Source organism: Morchella sextelata (genome assembly GCF_020137385.1).
Source record: "Morchella sextelata strain SCLS chromosome Unknown scls_9, whole genome shotgun sequence".
Classification (NCBI taxonomy): Eukaryota; Fungi; Ascomycota; class Pezizomycetes; order Pezizales; family Morchellaceae; genus Morchella; species Morchella sextelata.
In genome coordinates, this window is record NW_025408624.1 from 150,028 (window position 1) to 170,435 (window position 20,408).

General features: G+C 44.9%; 4 protein-coding genes across 4 annotated transcripts; 1 reads left to right on the forward strand and 3 right to left on the reverse strand.

Moving 5' to 3' along the window:
- Positions 1-1,272: 1,272 nt before the first annotated feature.
- Positions 1,273-2,286, reverse strand: H6S33_012738 (uncharacterized protein; the record flags this gene model as incomplete). The annotated part of the gene is made up of 1 exon (XM_044844359.1): positions 1,273-2,286. The coding sequence occupies one exon, from the start codon at positions 2,284-2,286 to the stop codon at positions 1,273-1,275; it is 1,014 nt and encodes a 337-aa protein (XP_044694447.1).
- A 3,873-nt stretch (positions 2,287-6,159) lies between these two features.
- H6S33_012739 (uncharacterized protein) lies at positions 6,160-7,146 on the forward strand (the record flags this gene model as incomplete). The annotated part of the gene is made up of 1 exon (XM_044844371.1): positions 6,160-7,146. The coding sequence occupies one exon, from the start codon at positions 6,160-6,162 to the stop codon at positions 7,144-7,146; it is 987 nt and encodes a 328-aa protein (XP_044694448.1).
- A 6,514-nt stretch (positions 7,147-13,660) lies between these two features.
- On the reverse strand, positions 13,661-14,558 carry H6S33_012740 (uncharacterized protein; the record flags this gene model as incomplete). The annotated part of the gene is made up of 2 exons (XM_044844382.1): positions 13,661-14,051; positions 14,110-14,558. The coding sequence occupies 2 exons, from the start codon at positions 14,556-14,558 to the stop codon at positions 13,661-13,663; spliced, it is 840 nt and encodes a 279-aa protein (XP_044694449.1).
- Positions 14,559-16,726: 2,168 nt separating this feature from the next.
- Positions 16,727-18,014, reverse strand: H6S33_012741 (uncharacterized protein; the record flags this gene model as incomplete). Its single annotated transcript, XM_044844393.1, has 5 exons — positions 16,727-16,755; positions 16,809-17,156; positions 17,213-17,594; positions 17,660-17,855; positions 17,914-18,014. 5 exons carry the CDS (start codon positions 18,012-18,014, stop codon positions 16,727-16,729), a joined length of 1,056 nt encoding a protein of 351 aa, XP_044694450.1.
- Positions 18,015-20,408: the final 2,394 nt, after the last annotated feature.

Genomic DNA, 20,408 nt, shown 5'->3' on the forward strand with positions numbered 1-20,408 from the left:
TATGATTCATTTCTCGGATGCCTTTCTACAGGTAAATCGGATTCATTTCTTGGGGACATGGCCTACGGCTCAGATGGTCACTTTCCCGGCACACATTTCCCACACAAACGTTACGTGGTAAAAACGATTCATTACCCGATTCGTTACCCAGCGCTACTAGAGCCTTTAAACTGTGCTCAAATTCTACATTACTAGAAAGCTCCGCTCGCGATCGACACCTCCTAGTACTCGACATTACTCGAGAATGAAGCTCGGACTGTGAACTCGAGCGGACTCAACTGATCGTTGACTACACGTACACTAAAAAAAAAAAAAAAAAAAAAAAAAAACAGTTGTGATATATTATGTACTCATTAAAATTATTTTTCATCATGGAATATCACTCGTGTGCATATATTAGGGTCAACTCGGAGCGTAATGACCTCAAAAATTTCCACTATCGGTAGGTTCCACCTATCATAGGGAGGGATCGCGCTGGGTGAGCTACAGTCATCTCGATCTATCCGCTTGACCACTCAGCTACCCCTTAGATGCATCAACCCAAACTGCAGGGTCGCTGCCAAGAGCCTGGGCAAATTGCCATTCCTTATCAGGGGGTCTTGTGACGATATTCAGCTCAATGAGCAAGTGGAGGGTCAACCGTACACTACAGAGATTAGGTTTTGCTGTATTACTCATCGATCGGGGAAAACCAAGTTACATCTTGGCCTACAGAACTGGATAACTACATGTAATCATCTCGTAGTTGCATGTCCAGACCTGATCTCAGCACACTGGTAGTCCCGGAAAATGAGTACGAAGCACGGTCCGCCAGGATAGATAACTACATACAGTCGCAACTCGATATTCCGGATTGCCAAGGTTCTAAAGATTTCGTACGGTAGGAAAAATAATATTCTCAGAGGATCTCGTACGGGACAGCGAGGGATCCGGTGCATTGAGTTCTGGCATACCGAGTTCCGACTGTAGATAGCGGATGTCAGAGAGGCGCACATGTGACATTAACCAGTGCCCTGGGAATATATTAATACTACTTACACAGACTGTGACAGACATAGTCTCGGCCGGTATTAAGGTCGTTCTGTGGCCTAGCTTTTGTCTGATCTTAATTGTGCTATGGCCGGCTGTCTCAATTGAAATTGGCGATTGAGCGACGATCTGCATCTATGTACTTTCCTCCGCACGGTCTTTCCATTCTTCTAGACGCACTAAAAATTCTCCTTTTCAAGAAGCGTGAGAATGAACATGCAACGAAATCTATTTTCAAAAGTTCTAGCAATCGCATCTCCCAACCCATCTGGGAAAGGTAACCGTTTCTCTGATATTGTCAACCCCAGCCAAATAACACAGCAGTCTATCAAATCCCATCCCAAAGCCACCATGCTCAGTAGAGCCCCATTTCCGTAGTTCTGCATACCACCTGAGATTCCCCAATTCATCCTCGTTGTCAGGAATAAGGTCCAGCTTCTTCATGGCGCCTACAAGTTCCTCATATCGGTGTTCTCTCAGAGAGCCCCCGACGAGCTCTCCTACAACAGGAAGCAGGAGATCAAAGCAGGCTACTGTCTCTCTCCCCTCTTGTGTCTCCCCGGGAGAAGGCAGCATATAGAAAGGTTTTAGCTCGCGGGGATAGTCTGTGACAAATACCGGGCCGCCCTTCCCGCCGCCCCCAAGTGTCTGAGCCAAAAACCTTTCATGCTCGGCTTGTAGCCCCGCACCCCATGTCGGAGAAAATACAAACTTGACTTCACCGCGGTTTACAGCGGCTTGGAGTTCGTCAACTGCTTCAGTGTAGGTGATACGTGACCATTCATTCTCGAGTAGACCCTTCCAGCGCTCCTCAATTTCAGCGGCCTTTTCACCGGCCGTAGAGAGGGTTTCGGCGCCCACACGCGAGTTTGAGATCCCTCTAACGAGATCCTTCGTCATATCTTCGACTGTGTTCAGAAGTGGCTCCAAAGAGTCTATGAATGAGGTTTCAACCTCCAGCATGTAGAACTCGCTCAGATGCCTAGCTGTATCCGACTTCTCCGCCCTGAACGTCGGCGACAATGTCCACACTCTCGGCAGCGCTGCCGCCAGGGCCTCCAAATGAAGCTGGCTAGACACTGTCAAGTATTTTGGGTCTCTGAAGAAGTGTGCAGCCTTGTTTTCATTGGTCGCGGCAGCATTAGAGGAGACTGTGAAAACCTCGCCGGCACCTTCAGCGTCAGAGGAGGTGATGATTGGAGGATGACATTGGACGAATTCGTGGGAGGAGAAGAAGGCTGTGAGCCGGGATATCATGTAAGAACGGAGTTGGAGGAGGTTGCTGTTGCTGGGAATACGGGAGCGGAGATGAGGTAATGATCGTAGGTATTCTGCAGTTTGGTACTTCTTTTGAAGAGGGTATGTCTAGAGTTTGATATTGCATCTTAGCCTGAGCTGTTACAGCAGGAGCCCCCCCCCCCCCCAAATTTTACTTGCGAGGAAACAAAGTTTCAACCCAGTAATTTTTTCACTTTAGAGATACAGAGAATTTCTTATTTCGAAACTTGTTCTCATTGTGAATATCAAAGTGAGTGGGGGTGGGTGGTTCAATGTGGGGCACGAGTAATGGTAAAAGATCATTGAGTATATAGGGGAGGGGATGTTTTACTTCAGGATCTGCTTCTCCAATTATTTTTACTTCTTGGGCCAGTAGTTCTCTTGCTTGTTTCCCGCCAGCAATAGATTCCTTCCATTCTCCCGTAATCTTGACGCTTGCCCCGGTTGCGAGGCTAGATACATAGACCACGCTTAAGGTCAACCTTCATGTTCTTCTGTAGCCGACGACTACATAGATGATCCCAGATTCTAGACCAAAACATAAGGCGAGGAGAGAGAATGGAGAATAAGGGGTGTAGAAGTGTAGAAATAGAGAAATGTACAAAAATGGAAATTAAGAACCTACCCCTCACTCTGTTCCTTCGTCAAGACCGCCTGCAAAGGCACCGTAGTCGAGCCATCAGCTATATGTGCAAAAGACACATTTTTCATGCGTCTAACTGAACGGATCCAACCATGTACCGTTACCACTGGCGGAGCCATCTCCTCCTCCTCATTGACGACGGTGCTGTTTTTGGCCCCTCCGAGATCGACATGGATATTTGAGATTCCACTGAGAAGAGAAACGATGGTTCGCGGTAGAGGCGTTGACTTGGAAGACACCCACCTACGCGGGGCAACGGCACCAAGTCTAGAAGCTAATGATTGTCGCAGGAGCAGGGACTGGTGGGGTAAAACCATGGTGGTGGTGATAATTAGTTTCATTGAGCCTCTGGCTGGCTGTAAAAATTACTGGAGTTCGCTTTTAGCTGAAGCCAAGCTTTTTCAATAGGGCCAGAGCGGTAAGCACAGACCACTCGTTTGGAGCCCTGTCTCCTCCTCACCTCTGATCCCCCCTAAACCCTTGCCTCCACTGGTGTCTCACCTCCGTCTTAGAAAAAACAGCATACGCAGGGTAGTAATCAACCTCACGATCATCATAATGGCCTGTCTAAAGTCCTCATGGCCAGCGGAGAATTCTAGCCTTGCCTGCGTAGCCCGGGTCTTTGCACGACGGCGATCACAGCATTCCAAATCACATACGGCCAGGTTTTTTCTCATCCCATGGCGCGGCGGATGTTTGATCGGCCCTTTTGACGTCTACGGATGTATGCACCAAAACATCACATCGGGGTGGGGCGATGGTCGCGGAAGCGCCAGGTACACTTTTATCGGCCTCAGTTCTTGATGCCGAGACGCTGCTGCCGACTTGATTCAGGTGAGCGGACGGAACCCGAGCCTAAATAGAATCTGTGAATTACAACTCCGCGGAGCTTAATATTCATGTCTCGCTGGTGGTTTGGAGCATTTGTTTGAAGGCTAGCCCCGGAGCCCAGATCTAGACGCCTTCACAGGGGTATGGTGTACACAGGGCATGGTGCTTCCCTTGATTGCAAGAAGGAATCGACGAAATTAAGAAAGTCAAGACAGTAGAAGTCTTTATTTGATACAATCGTATCTATATGCTTTATTTGGTGATATTCTTCATATATTCTTCCCTCATTTTTTGACGATCTTAGTTGTTGCACCATACACCCCCGTGAGCACTATCCCAGTGGAAGCGTCTAGAGTAATCACTACGCATACCTACCGCAGGTACCAATACCTGACTACTACATGCATTCAGGAGCCTGGAAATGGCCTGTGTACGTATGTAGGCGTATAGGCGTGTACCTATGCATGTATGTAATCATAAAGGTCCCACGAGAGAGTCAAGATGTACATGTATGTATGTACTACTGGCTCATACCATCCACGAAATTGCAATACCAATCAACATTAGTTGTAGTTGTCAACCCGACTTGTGCTCCTCCGGCTCCGTTGATGTGTAGTCTAGACACGCAAAAACCTGAACTCCTTATGGTAAAAACGAAATATTCAGCTGTTGAAAATCTGTCTGGCTGATTCTGATTGCTATAACTCCCGAGATATCATTAGGATCGAAAGGTCCTAATTAAAATCAGCCTACCAGAAAATTATACAACAGCCCAAGTGAAAATAATTAAGGCAAGCTAAACTGGTGTTCTCATCCTCATCCCCCATCTCTTTCCTTTTGGCGGGAAGGGTAGGGTAGTAGCAGTAGATCTGTGTAATGCACCCCGCCAGTCAAATGCAACTTATCTCCCTGCTGCCCTGGAAGAAGGACGTAGGTGATCGACTGCAACACTGCAGAGTGTACGGGTAGTTACATACTTAGGCTTATCTGTAGACTCTAGTTGCATAAGACTTTCGATCGGCGAGGTACTGATCACGGCTATCAGGAACAAAATCGAGGGCCATCATAAAACTCTCCCTAGATTGATTCGAATCCGGTGTGGTGGTGATCCACCCGTGAAACTGTCTGAGGTGTAATTGTGCTAGTAGTGTTAATTAGCGTTAGTGGTGTAATTATGGTAATGATGTTAGTGATAGTCTACTCTATAAGCTGGTTAGTGGCTGTGACCAGTATCACAATTGCACTTAGCAAGTATTTGTCAAGGGATACGTACTTTTATGTACTGATCCTACGAACCTGGAAGCTTGAGCAAGTAGTAAAGCTAGTGAGACCACCTAATTATGTGCAGAATAAACCATGGCCATTCATCCTAAAAAAAAAAAAAAAGGAAAGGAAAGGATGACATGACTTCGAATGGAGATCGAATTTCCCTCAACTCAAAGCCAAGTAGTTGTATAGGAAAATCTGGAACATTTGTTTCGCTTGTCGACCACTTTCCAAACTATGTTTTTCAAATTTCTAGGTTTACGTACGGGAAGAGGCATACAGATCGATCTATGTTTATTCTTCTGCATAGAGACCCCGGGTATCGATGTAACAACTACTCGGTTGGAATATGTTCGTTGAAACCTTTAGTGGTATGTAGTGAAGAGAGCCTCAATATTGCCGTTGGTGTTAGCTTGTCTAACTGCAAGGGACCAAGTTAATCAATATTTCAATGAACAAGTGTCACGGTAGCTACATACAGCAATAGATTCATATATCGATTACCCATAACCTACGGTCTGGGTCCATGGATTAACAAGTTTGTAAGGAAACAGGAACAACCCCCCCTCCCCCTTACGTTTTTTGCATGTGGGGTTCTGGTTGACCTTTTTACCATGGTTTTAGCTGGTAGTATACTAGCTAATGGCTCGAGCTGGCTAGGCCAGCCATACAATGCAGCTGATCCAGGAAAGCCAAAAGAAAACAATCGATGGACTTCATTGAGTGAACCACCCCCCCCCTCTCTCTCTCACTCCCCTCAACCCCCCCCCCCCCCCCCCCACAGCTACCCCCTACTGGGATATAAATTAGGACAGAGAGCCAGCCTTAGGATCCATTGGACAGAGACAAGATTCCATCCAACATTGAAGCCTACCCACATTTACACCCTATCAACCGGCACTTAGTACGTCTACTTATATACATACAACCATTAGCGGTTGTAACTTCATATAAATAAATCTACCTTTTTGTGCTAGCTAGCTTTTCATACGACAATTGAAAAGCTATCCTCATAGCTAGCTAGCTACATATCGGCTTTATCAGGCAGATATCATATATACACTGATATATAAGTATATATTATATCTCATACTCATTGAGTATCCTAAACGATGCCGACAAACCGCCAACGTGCTATTATAGCATCGGCCGAAACAAAGGCTCTACTTCCCGAGGTTCCTCAACGGAGTGGCACAATTCCTACGTCCTATTCATACCCTTACACTGAACCTCTTCCACCGCTGCCACCAAATCTTCGCCAACGGACACTTCGAACTGCCGTGATAGAGGACCTCGAGCCTCTCGATGTCGCCATACACTGGCAAAATTACTCCTTCTCCAAGGACGACCCTACTGGTGCATTTCCCTTTGGCGGCGGCGATTACGTATCCCCGTCGTCCGCCCCTTGCGGGCATCGTGCGCCTCCAGTGCACTTCAAGCCGATGATAGAGGGCGGGCAGACAAATCGAGTTCTCGTACTCAACACTGCTAACGAGAAGAAAGCCGGAGGCGAGTGGGATGGTGGTATCCTGACCCTTGAGGAAGGGTTCGCACGTCGGTCGAATCTTGTTCAGGCACTGAACAGCACGGACCCACGCACGCCGGCCGTGCAGACATACTATCCGCTACCTCAAACTGGGGCCGTGTACTCCCCCAGTGTGGTGGTGTTTCGTGAAGGCTTCAAGGGTGGCTACACCATCTGGGGGGATGATGAATGGAAAGTGGTCTCAGTGGTATCGGCGCCACCGGTGAGGCGACCAAAAACCGATGAAACCGGGATGAAATATTCATTTGACGAGGAGAAAAACCTCCAGCGAGATAAGATGAAATCAGTCCTGAGGGTGGCGGCACTCAATGGACACACCAATCTTGTTCTGGGTGGATTTGGGAGCTGTGGTCCGGAGGGAAGTGGTAGCGGAGTCTACAGGAATCCCGTTAGGGATGTCTGTCTACTGTGGAAGGAGCTCTTAGAGAGCGATGAGTTCGATGGGTGGTTTGCAAACATCGTCTTTGCACTGGCTGGGGATAGTGGGGGCAGTTGGGCCACAGAGGACAAAGACTGCGCCAAAGAGTTTAATGCTTTCTTCGGTCCCGGTTAAGCAACTACAGTCGATGATGTCTAATCCAGTGTAACTGGATACTTCTATTTTTCAGGTAAAGTATAAACTATGATGCGACAGTTGGCAGTATTTTTAAAGGGTTTTCGTTACTAGAAGGAGGCCAGAGGTTTGTCTGGATTATTTTGGAGTGCTGGGTTCTTTTCTCACGTTTTTTATTTTCATATATATATGTCATCGATTCAGCAACTTATTTTTAGCCATATTTTTATGAGATCAGTGTAACAGGTATGACTCGAGATTAAAGTTGGCCTGGTCCTAGGAGGGCTGGGTACGAGCCCAACCTGGTCCAGGATTCGGGAAGTCTGGTTTACATGGGTCTGAATGTTTAGTTAACAGTATACTACAATTAAAGAAAGTTTCAAGAACCATGATGAACCCATCAGCTTAGGATTAGCATTTTAGCCCATCCCTATAATCTAGTATTCGGCTATATTTTGGCGTGGCGCACGCAGAAATATGGGGACTAAAATACTCTATTAAAGTTTTTCTTGATAAGTGATAATTCAAGGATGTTGAACGCCCTAGCTTCCATGCCACAAGTGGAGGCTGTGCTGGGCAAAAAAAAGAACTATATGACCTATGACGTCCGTATGTCTCATATTGACACTAGCCCAGTAAGTAAACCCCCGAAAACGAGTTCCCAGCATTGCGCCGTCTATTCATTTCGCCTTTTCTATCCGCCAAGAGGACCGAATGATATTCGGTGATCGAAGCATATGCACCAAAGCCCCAGCCCCTGGCCAGACTTCCCAAAATTATTCCTGCACATGACTCTCATTACTCATGATCTATATGTTCATTTATTAGGGACAGAGAGATCGAAGCCACTCGGCGCACTAGTGTATCGCGACAGACCCCTTTCTCTCCCTTTGGTACCCAAAGGAATCGAATATACATACATATGATCTACATACCTATCAATCCATTATCAGTCGGTACACTCGCTGATTGGAAATCGTTTTGCTCCCCCAGGATATGGATTTCTCGGATACCCATAGATGTATCGCCTGTTTTCGACAGGGCATTGTTAGCTATAGCTGGCGATTTATTCCTCAGCTTGGGATGTGTGCAATCGACAAGCTGCCAGATCTATAGAGTATAGAGCTGTAAAAGACCCAAAGACCACATATTCCTATGATTAGGGCCCATACTAGAGTAAATAATGTATCTGAGTGTCAATTATATATGGCTGAGAATGCGGGTGTACAGGATTTATTGTTTGCGGCATAGCAGCGTAATAAAACTACATACTAATAGTGTCAGTGAATCACAGAGGTTGGCAGAGCCGATTTCCCGACGAAAAATAAAGGTCGTCGATCTAGTCCATTCCAGTATCCTGGTTTGACCGTTGTCAGATTATAAATTTGTTTTTGCTCAAGCGAATTTCATTTGATCGGGGAGATTGCCTTAAGTTTGAACAGGCGAATCAAAGCTGTTACCAGAAGGCAGGACCTAGCTAGGGGTGCTCCTTTTTCGGAGTGGTACTACATAACTTTGTAGTAACCAGAAGGTTGGGACAACCCTCAGGTCTGTACCTACATGTTATTCTTGGGGTCCATGACATGCTCTGTGCGGAACTATGGCCTAGTCAGTGGCTGAGCAAAATCATCAGTGGCTGATACTTGACAACTATCGTTCACGGCGTGATGACGGACGTACACTGGACCGTGTTGACGGATTAAACAAGAACAGAAAAAATAGATCTAGAGCATCCAAGCTCTCTTTCTCATTGTCTTAAACTCCCCTGTCCGCCAATACCCCGTGAACGACAGTGCCGGCGGGGCCACCGGTCCACAGTTTAGTGGCGATTTCCACACTCGGCAACCGATCCTGAATCTTCGGATCGAGATTGACAGACCAAAAAAGTAATAAGTGATCTCATTTAGTTACTATTGCAGGTCCCTGCGCATCCCAATCAGCCCCTGACTCTAAGGAACCCGGGATTTGTTAATCTTCCCCATATCTCTTTGTATGCTAGATCAAACGATTAGGGTACTGGCTAGATAGCATATCTAGCAAAGTCTCTATCATTCAAGTATTGCGTTCTATATTATTATTGTTATTAGCTCTTTTACCCCGAGCACTCAACTCAGGAAAGGTTATATGGCCGCCTTCGATCAGGTGTATACATGTACGTTTCGATTCCCGCCAATCGATGAAGATGGGATGAGACATCTCTATCATGCACATGGGACCTTTTTATTTGTTTCTTTCTTTTTCAACCCGGTAGCCCGAAATATAGCTTCCTAGGTACCTCGTTGTCAATTTAAGGGAATCCGAGGAGAGTAAAACATACTTTCGCGATTTTCGAATCGGTAGGTTCCGTGTAATAGTATAATGTCCCTTCTCTCAACACATGAGGATATCCGCTCACTTTGTCGATGAGACAGTCTACTAGAGTTGGACGCAACGGGGCCTGGTAGTCCGACGGATTCTGCATCATGTTGACAGCCTCGTGTGAATTCGATCCAACATCTCCTGGATACGAGTGGCATAAGACACTTTCCTAGCCTATAGATACTGTAGTAGTTGGCCTGTAGATCTTATTCAACGTATACGTTGACGGTCCATAGGTAGCTGTAGCTTTCTTCCTTCCCATGGATCATGGTTAAAAGTCTTTGTTCGGTCAAATAGCCCGTCGATCGGTCATAAATTCCAGCAGAGCGTTGACTAGGGAAGTTCGTGGCGAGGGGCCATTATTATCGGGTGTATGCAGAGTGATTATTCATGACCGTTAGGCTAATATCTAACCAAATGGAAGCAAACCTAAACAATCGATAATGTGTTGTGTATCGTGTGTCAAGTGATCACCAACCTTTTCATCTTTGGTTCAAGCTTCTTGCATGATAATGCTGATTTAGGCAGCTTTAGAAATGTCGGCGATATTCCTTGTGAAACACCGAGAAGACAAGAAGAAACCCAAGGGCCTGGGTGAATAGCTGAAGCTCATATTGCATCTGACTTTTTGAACTGGCAACTTCTCCGATGCGGATCATTTGTCTTTAAAAGGACTCGTTTTTGTTGTCAAAGGCAACATGGAAACTTTCCCTAGCTACCCGAATACCCCCTCATACTCACCCGAACAGTTAGTCCTGTACTGCTACTCATATATACTAAATTTTCGGTGTTCGGGTAGGCCATATGCATATTGGGTGGCTCGGAAAGTCGTCTATCGTAACTTTAAAGTACTTGAGGCCGAGGGCCATTTGCAATTGGCAACGGGGACGACCCTGTAAACTCTGTCCTGTTCGGCGGCTAGTTAGTATATGTATGCTTTGTCAACTTGTTCTGACATCATGACATATTTGAAAAAACTTCTTCAGCCGATAATATTGAAATACTTTGTGTTTGAAAACGGCTTCTCTTGACACGGGTTATCAACCTCTGCAGATAAGTTGCTAGTTCAACAGATTGTTGTAACGATTTTATTTGTCGATTTGAAAGCCTACCTAGTTATGAACTTCATGAATTCAAGTACTAGTTGACAAAACATGTGCAGATACGTACATGTTGCCAAACAACTGAAAATTTACAAAAGCTCACTTTTCGCCAAGTGTCAAATCAACGGGCATAACCACAACGTTGAAGTTACCTTGGGAGTACTGATCGCACGGTAATTACTCGCCTATCTCCGGAATCGATTGGGTATGGTCTCAAATTAAGATACCACGCGGAGCACATGCCCAGTGTTAAACTTACAGCTTCGACCAACCACCGTCCAGGAGATTTGAGTAAGATCTTGCGAAATGAGACGACAACGGATCCAATACCCAACAATCGGTTGTTAGTTCCGCAAGGGTTACGAGTCTAGTGTGTGGAATTTATGAACCATATTTAAGAAGCCCATATATAATAATGCGCTCCTCGAACTATTTAATTTGTCTCGGAATTAACCGCGATTCATCACGCTCGGGATTCCGAAAACCAGTGCCCGATATTCTAGATCTGTTTCAGCGCCTCTGGAAGAGTCAAGCTTATACCGAGGGTCTTAGACGGCCACGAGGCTGTTGGGCTTCTATTGTATCATAGGCCTGCCCGTTTGAATCATACAACTGCCCAGAACGGTCTATAATTTGCATTTATAGAATAACCAAGCATCGGGTGATATCACGATTCGGTTCAGATATCTCTTCTGTTTATGATGAGACATTCGGAGACCTACAGTATAAATCTCAATATCTTTATCTTTAGAGATGTGCTAATACGTATACGTAGAGATCTCGGGTATAATGCCCAATGTTCAGTCGGATAAAAAAGGTCGCCGTGGAAATTCTAATGTCGTATTATCATTGGCACTAGGGTGGTTCCTTTTCTTTGCTTTTTTCTTACTAAGATTTAACGAGAGTGACGATGACTTTAGACAATCAAATCCACATCCAAGCAATCCCGGGAGTGTTCTGTAATATGGAATAGAGTTCGAATAGGGCCCAGTTGATAGAAATAGGGCCTCAATCGTATCCAGCATGAAGAAATCAGGTAAACTATGCTAAAACGAAGTTTTATGGCCTAACACGAAGTCCTCTAATGTCTATAGACCCGACCTTATGCTCATTGGAAGTTGGTTTTAGATAAAGCGGATATTCAGCGCTTGTTGTTTTTCTTCCTTTCTTTTTTTGGTTGCCAGGCCTTTTGCAGCTCTTGTAAATAAATTTCATAACTAGGATCTACAGCCTCCGGTAGAATTATTGCGGAAATGTGGCGTTGGAGAATCGCTCTGTTCTCGGCGTGATCGTTGTCCCTGCTTTCCACAATAATTCTACCGGAGGCTGTATATCTTGATTATCACTTGCCACTGTAAGTGATAGCCAGTAGCCCTGTCTTCGGAATGATATCTGGGAATAAAAATTGCGTAATACGATGAGGATTCGATAGAAATTGATTCCATACCCTAGGTAACATGTGTTCCCTACAAGAGGAGGTTTTAGCTAGAGTGACTCTTACACGTATATGTATCTGCAATCAGAACTCCTTTTGCCCAGATGATAAGTAATAATATATGAACTTAATGTTTTGAAGCTACGGGCACCCCCCGTAAAAAGAGCTGTGTCCAGTGCATGATGCGGGGGAGGTGGAGAGGAGCGAAGTCTCCGAACCAGTGATATACATTACCTGGGAAGGTTCGCCCCAGGTATTTGCCTTGAGGTGATCTTAGACACTGAATTATCTCAACGTACATATCTCTACCTCTCCCCATATCGATTCCCGGACCGGTGTGTGTGCTCGATATGTTTCTCTTATTGGCGGACATCCAGTTAAACTCAGATAGAAATTGTGATTTTGTAGGTTCTCTTCGACAGGTTTAGCATCCAATCCTTTTACCAAATTTCCTCGATGCGATTTGTCCGACCGCTCGAGCAAGACAAGATAAACGCACCTCGATGTCACCTACCATACAACCTCATGAACCACATTACGTGGCTAGCATTATTCAGATTCATATCCCTTATATGACCTCTCACAGATTTTGTCGGCCTTGTATCCGGAGAGAAGAGCGGCCCCGGAAAACTACAACGAAGGCTATATCAGTATAAATGGGAAGCATACTATTTGCTAAGCTCGATCGTGGGTTCAAAGAAATTAGATTACTAAAGGTGTAGATGTTTAATCTGATTAGCTATCGGTAGCTGCACCTATATAAGTCTCCGAGGGTACGTCCACCGCTAGATCGATAACAACCTTGAAGTAACTTAGTCTCAGACAGTGAAGAGTGGGGTAGAGCAGCTGCAGCGATGATGGCTTTCCTGGAAAGCAATATTGATCTCAACGTATATGTGCATTTACTACAAATCAGTTTTGTTCGCTTTAAATATACGTGACATATTCTTATGAAAAATCTAAGTCCATGTGTAGTAACGGAGTCTAGACAGCTCGGGACTAGCTTAACTCCGGACCGGCCCGCACCGTGACTAGATTAGCGCTGTTCAGCTTCCGACACCCAAGATTCGACCAAACACGCCCACCTCCGTATACAAACAATTCACCCTGCAATATTTCTTTTGTGTTTGTTTCTTAGAATATAAACAGCTGTATCCAGAAGGATTTTACTCCACAGTGAACAAGGATGCGTGAATGCCAAATGTTATTACAGAGAGAGGTCTATCAGAACAATAGACACCCTAAACTCTTGTTTATGGGCGCGATAGCATTAAGAGTAGATTAGTGATCAAATAGTTTTTTTTTGACACTTTTCTTGCTTGCTTGTAAGACCGTCGTTTGGTCAACCTGTTTACGCCTAATAATCTATAACTAACGCCAAAAAACTTTGATCCAACCGGCTTTAATATGTAGGAATATAAAATGTGATCTACAATGTTATAACCGAGATGTGAAAGTTTGAGCCACCGAGTGATTTAGGGTGATCCAATTAATCATAACTTACCCCACAAATTTTTCTCATTTGAATGTGCTCATTTGAAATCGTCCCCTTAGTGTTCATAATTACATGATGTATGAAAACACACTTAGTTATCCTTAACCATTTGAAATAGCCCCCTTAGAAGATATAAGGCCTCAGTTCGTACACGTAATCCGCCACAAAATCGTTGCTATCCACGTCAACGAAGTTACCAGCATTGTCCTCGAGAGGATTTTCTTCCCAGATAGACTGGACGTAAGTGGCTTTCTTCAAGGTTGTAGAAGCGCCGGGTAGGCAAGTCTTCCTCTGCTGCACATTCTCGGGGAGGACTTCCTGGGCGGAGACTTTCTGGGTGGTGACTTCCTGGGTGATGTCTTCGCTATCATTTAGACCCTTTAGTTCTGTAGATGAAAACTGAGTTTCTTGTGAAATATCAAACGTAGACGTTTCGATATTGCTGCTTCTGCGTCCCTTTTTTCTCAATTCTGAGCCGGTTAACTTAACCAGCGCACGAAGAAAAATCCTTATACTATTCACGGTATTAGCGTAGCCCAACTCTTTTCCTCTTTTGTAGAATCACTACACACTTTTCTCTCCCCTCATTAGTCGAGTAGTCCCAAATCCTCCCTTCATCGGCGCACCAGTATACAGCCCCGATTCCGGCATTCATGTAGTCGACCAACCAGGTTTCAAAACACTCTTTTCCTTTCTGGGGGCCGACAAGTCCGACAAGGTTGGAAGGCTGGCGAAGGTCGCTTTTGAGTTGGTTGATGAGGAGGATAAAATCCTTCTCGGGGAAGGCGCAGGAAGATTTGAGATAGGCGCGAGAGCGTGTCGAAAGCTGGTTATAGCTAGCTCTTTCCTGGGAGACTGTGGGGGAGCAGAGCTCATTCGGGCTAATATCCTTATGGACAGGAGATAGCTCGGTAGAACTCGCCTTTCTCTTAGTGGAAGAATTCTCTGTGGGGCCAGTCTTCTTTTTGGCGGAAGCTATCGCACGGGGGGGCTTTGTAGCGGAAGGGGCCTTGGGCGCCATTGTGGGCAGCGGCGATGATGCTGGTGGTGCTAGTGATGCTAATGACGCCGGTGATGTTGGTGATGTTGGTGATGTTGGTGATGTTGGTGATGTTGGTGATGTTGGTGATGTTGGTGATGGTGATGTCGGTAATGTTGGTGATGTTGGTGATGTTGGGATGTTGGAGATGTTGGGGATGTTGGGGGTGTTGGAGTGATGTGAAATGAAGTGAAGTAGGTTTTGAGATGGAAAATAAGATTGGGAGAGGGAGGGAACATCAGGGTTAGGTCTTACTACTGATCAGGGAGAGGGGGGGGGGGCTTTTAACACCCCACCTAGAGAGGTCCCGATTCGCACTGATTATCGTTACCAACGACAATCGATATATTATGTACATTAGAGTCCTGGAATATGGCGTTAGCATAATATAGCCTTACAATACATCCCTTGAATACCATCAATGAGTTAACAATAAGGACAATATCCGCAGTCCCCCGCGGCCCGTCGCGTGGGTCGAGTGAGATACCATGAAGAATATATATATATGTACATGTACATGTATGTATGTTCATCTCACGTCCGCCATGTTCGAGTACTTAGACTAATTTATGGTTCTCTGATACAATCACACATGTCACTCCATTACACCCACCTATAACAAGTATACGGCCTATATTAGAACCCACAGCACAGCACGTACATCCTAATTTCATATTCATATTACCCCCTCTTAAGATCAGACTTTTGATCGTGCAAGAAATAAGTATCCCGTAGAAAGCACGTATATATTCTCTATTTACATGTTGGTCTAAATATGTGGCTATTATAGTATACATACATATCTAATAAGTATATAATTATAACCTGCATATGCATGTGCTTTTAAAAGCTTCTGATTGGCTTATTGAGAGAGGTTTTGTTTCACTTGAAAACTGTTATTGTTGGATATGAGTATAGGGTGTTGTGCTGAGCGGTGTTAGGTTATTGATAGGTTCTTTACCAGTTCTGGGGATCAATTAGTAGCTGTTAAAGGGATATCCCTGCAGCTTGAACTGGTGAAATTGTCCGATATATCCACTAATATATAAAAGATATCAGCAGATATAATAATAAACTTTACCTACTAGGAGGGGTTGAGGGCCGCGCAGCGGCCTGAGAGCCCCGACTGACAGGCAAATAGAGAATTTACCTATACGTACATGTATATTGGACTGGTTTATATACGTGTAGTACCGGCCAAAGGCCGGAAACCACTTGTATACAGTTATAATTATAAGCGCGCCTTCTCCCTTATTTGAGCACGCCTTTTATATGTCACCAAATAGAGACTACACACTTATGTGTGAACTATAGCAACAAGATTCAGGAGCCTAATAAAGCGATAGCTCTGTCACTCTGAGGTCTGTTACATGCGTGTAGTTCATCGCATCCACATTGAATGACGCTACATGTAACTTCGATGTTTATAAATTTAGTGGATTCTCTGGGTTTGATTGGGTGCATGTATTTCGCTGTTAGATAAACCTACTACTCAAAACATGACTAGTACTACTTTAGGCGATCGTCAATAGTTGAATTACATGTGTATATGTAGTAAGATATATCTCAATAACCAATTGCCAACGAGTCCATGTGCTGCACGTAGTATATGCACATGTGGAAGTACCGGTTGGTCTACCTTTGGACGCCAACTTCCGAATAGGCAGTCTTGTAATAAGAGAATCACGTTATACCCGGCTAAGCGGGCCATAAAAGTATGTAGCTGAGGAAGCGGGCCATGTCAATTCGAAACAAGCTCGAACTACATATACTTACAAACAATTTGCACTTTCCCTTCCAATTCCATACTCGTCCAGCACCAATACGCTTTAACAGAAAAGAGAGAAAAAAAACTACCGGCATCATTGATATATCGCATGAAGTAATTTAATGGAAAGAAAAAAAAATAACAGACCAAACCGTTTAAACAGTAAATAGAGAAGTACCAGCGTCACAAAAACTCTGAGGCGAAAAAAAACATACAAAACAACCCGGGCTATCTTGCCTGTCCTCCGTCAAAAATTTAAAAAAGTTTTTATGATCAAAAATAAAATTGCTCCACCCTCAATATGCCAATCTAGCCCCATCAACATATTCGGAAAATCGACGGAAAATCGATGGAAAATCAACGGGGTAGAAGAACACAAGATTTATCGCATAATCTCCTCAAATATAAGTGCTACAAATAATAGGGTTAGTCAGGCATCTTATCAAAGGTTGAAAAATACGTACTTTTGAGTTGTTCTTTGCTCAACTCATCCTTTCTCCTGTCAAAGTCGAAGAACTCGTCCGGGATTGGAGGTGCAGTTGGCTCATCCTCGGGGTCATGGTAAGGCTCAAGGTATGGATGCTTGAGCGCATCCTCAACCGTGATACGCTTAGCCGGATTAAACGCAAGTAGCTTCTCAAGAAGATCGAGAGCCTGGGGTGAGGTCTTGGGGAACATTGCAGAGAACGGGATTCTCTTCTTAAACGGAAGCGAGCGGATATATTCACGAGCACGACGAGACTTGATACCGTAATAGTCTTCCATTGTTGGGGTACCAAGGACGTCCAGAATGAGGGTAAGCTGGTGGTGATCTACGGACGATATCAGTAATGTTCCACAGGAAGGCGGGGTAGGGGGTGAAGCATACAATCTTTGCCAGGGAACAACGGCTTTCCACTCAACATTTCAGCCAAGATACATCCCACACTCCACACATCAATAGCCTTTGTGTACTCCTTGAAGGTCAACATAATCTCCGGCGCTCTGTACCATCTAGTAGCAACATATTCCGTCATGAAACCAGAGTTATCCTCGGTGCTTGCGGCAGATCTTGCAAGGCCAAAATCGCAGACTTTCAAATCGCAGTTGGCGTTGAGAAGCAAGTTTGATGGCTTAAGATCACGATGAAGGACGTTCGCCGAGTGCATAGCTTTTAGTGCACGAAGAGTTTGGTAGATGAAATACTGGCAATGGTCGTCTGAGAGATCTTGAGTACGGATTACACGGTGCATGTCGGTCTCCATAAGCTCCTACATGCAATGGATTAGATCTTCAAGATCTACCGACGTATTATCCGCATTTCGGGGGAACTTACTTGGATGAGATAGACCTCAGTGAAGCTGTCGTAATTCCTTGGCTTCTGGATATCGAGAATACTGATGATGTTCTCGTGATTGAAATACCTCAAGAGCTTCATCTCACGGAGTGTTCTCAGACAGAACATGCTATGGTCAAATGGTGTGATTTTCTTGATAGCAACTTTTTGTCCTGATGGTTTGTGAAGTGCCGAGCTGAAAGCTAGATTAGCTTTCAGAAATCCAGGAAACTCGAAATAAAGGATGAAATTACCAAACAACTCCATATGCACCTTCACCAACGACATCCTGGATCTCGTATTGGTCGCTGACGTTGAAAGAGATCTTCCGTGAGGAAGAAGTGTGCCGAGACATTGTTCTTTATCCTCTTACACAGAAACGATAAAATAGAGATGATTTGGAGAGAGCAAGCGCTGGGCTATGCTACACTATTATGACGGGCAAAATCTGATATTTAGAAATGGGTCAGCATTCAATTGTATTCTGATGTGTTGTCAGGTAAAGAGTTTGTGCAGATAGAACCGCAGGACTATCTCACTGAAGGGTAAGAAAACAGGGAGAAGGGTGGATGAGGGCAATTACATTATCCAAGAAGAAGAGAACGGTAGTATTAAATGAATGTTTCTTAGAAAGAAAGCAAAGTGATTGAAGCTGGTTGATTATTCCTTTGATGGGAGCGAGCAGGCAAAAGAGAAGAAGATGGAGGTGGGCGTGGAGGTGGAGGAGGAGGGGAGGGAGGAGGACAAGGAGAGAAGCAGTAGCAGCAACAGTGAAAAAGGAATAAGAAGAAGGGGCACGCGGACAGTAAAGTAGTAATAGCAGTTTCCAACTAGAATAGGTGAAAGCTGGCTAGAGATTGGATCTCGGGAAGCGAAAAATAGCAACAGCGGTTTTGGGGGAGGTGAGGAGGGGAGGCGCAGGGAAGGGAAGGAGGGGTCGTTTACCGAGCGTGAGCCCCACACACGATGTCTCAAGCGTCTTCTTCCCTCCCGCAAAACGTTCAAACGTTCGACACAAGAATAGCTGACGGAGAATTCTTAACGGCAAGGCTAATGATATACTACTAGGATGAAAGTAATGGCGATTAAGTATCATCTCAAAGAGGCTGCTGAGAGTCACTCAAGAGCTCATGATGATCAAGTCAGACTGCTCGCCGGAGACGCTGGGGTTTGGGTCACATCACTCTCTGGTACCTTTCTTTGTGATAGTCCCACAAGCTTGTTAGGTCTAGGTGCACCAACAACGTCCCGGGAATAAGAGTAGTATCGGCTCCTTGCTACTTGTACCTTTGTAGGAGTAATTGAGTTCTTGTATCAGAAGAGTAGGGCTTCGAGAATAGTTCCTTCCGAGGGTGGCATAGAACCTACCTAGTACGGCACCTGCTTGCATACGTACGCCGCACTTCGCTGGGTGCACGTATCCAGGCGGCTGCGGCGAAGTCTTGTCCACCTTCATGGTACTAAGTAAGCACCCGGTGAAGACCACAATACAGTCGTCGTTCCTTCCTCTCAAAAACCTCAAGTATTGTACTTTTTCCTAATTATGCCACAGTATATTTCTAGCGCCCGAGCTATACATGTGCTAACTACATGTATATACTCTATACAATACCTACAGCTACATGTATCTACCGGGAAACAAGTCTCTACACCTGACTGGGGCACAAGTGCTTTAATATACATGTGGGCAGTACCATCTAGCTCAATGCCAATCAAATGATACTTGACAATGACCTTGAGAATCCTTTAACAACGTAGATGAAACTTCAGGATCGTGCGACGTCTGAAGGAGGGGTTGATTGCGAGACTCTTACAACAATGGACGCGCCCTGCCCTTTGACCGCCTGTCTGAGATAAACATCCCAACGACCAGTCCAGTCCGTCCATTGCACGGCGGATATAGGTGCTTGTCTATTCGTTATGTTGGGTAGATTAATTCCCCACCCCCGAAGCGCCCAGTTACGTGTCTCAGCTCAATCCGCCCCTTTAAGCTTAATTCTTTGGACCTTCTCCAATGAAACCAAGATTTCTCTTACGCAAAAATGGCGCATTAAGCGAGAGTGTACAAACAAGCGCTAGTCTATGGGACTTAATCGACGAGTGACCAAGTATGATCTCTTCCTAAATACGACGGTCACAACATGTAAGAATGTCATTGACATACCGTTATATAATTATGTCCTCTTTGTAATCTCTGTAGATTCGTTTCCTCCCATAACTTTAAGATCCGCCCAACAAGATTCCTTCGACAATGCATTACTACATGTAGTAATGTACTTTACCCTAGCTAGAGTACAATAATAGCAGCAGTATTTCGTACATAAGATAGGGTGTATGTAGGTACTCTAGGATTTTTAGAGTATACATATGCATGCACAGATCAAGCACTACTCTACAGCGATGGGGAAAATTATTGTAGAAGTATGGTAAGAGTCCTATTGGCCAGGGCAGCCACCTAAACCCTGTTTTTAGACCCCTGTTTCTACAATAATTTTCCCCATCGCTGTACATAGAGTGCCATTTTACCAGTAAATCATTGCATGTATGTACATCATATGTAGCTGGCGCGTGGGAAGTTATGCGAACCGCGGTTCTCTCGCTTAATATGCAGTTTACAGGGATAGAGCTGCCAGTGTTCCTTCGTCTAGAGCTATGATTTATATGGTCTTGAATTTTGGAATAGATACGCACCTGATCAAGGTCATATACGACTCCACCATGTGTCACTCACTCAGACATTCCGCCCTCA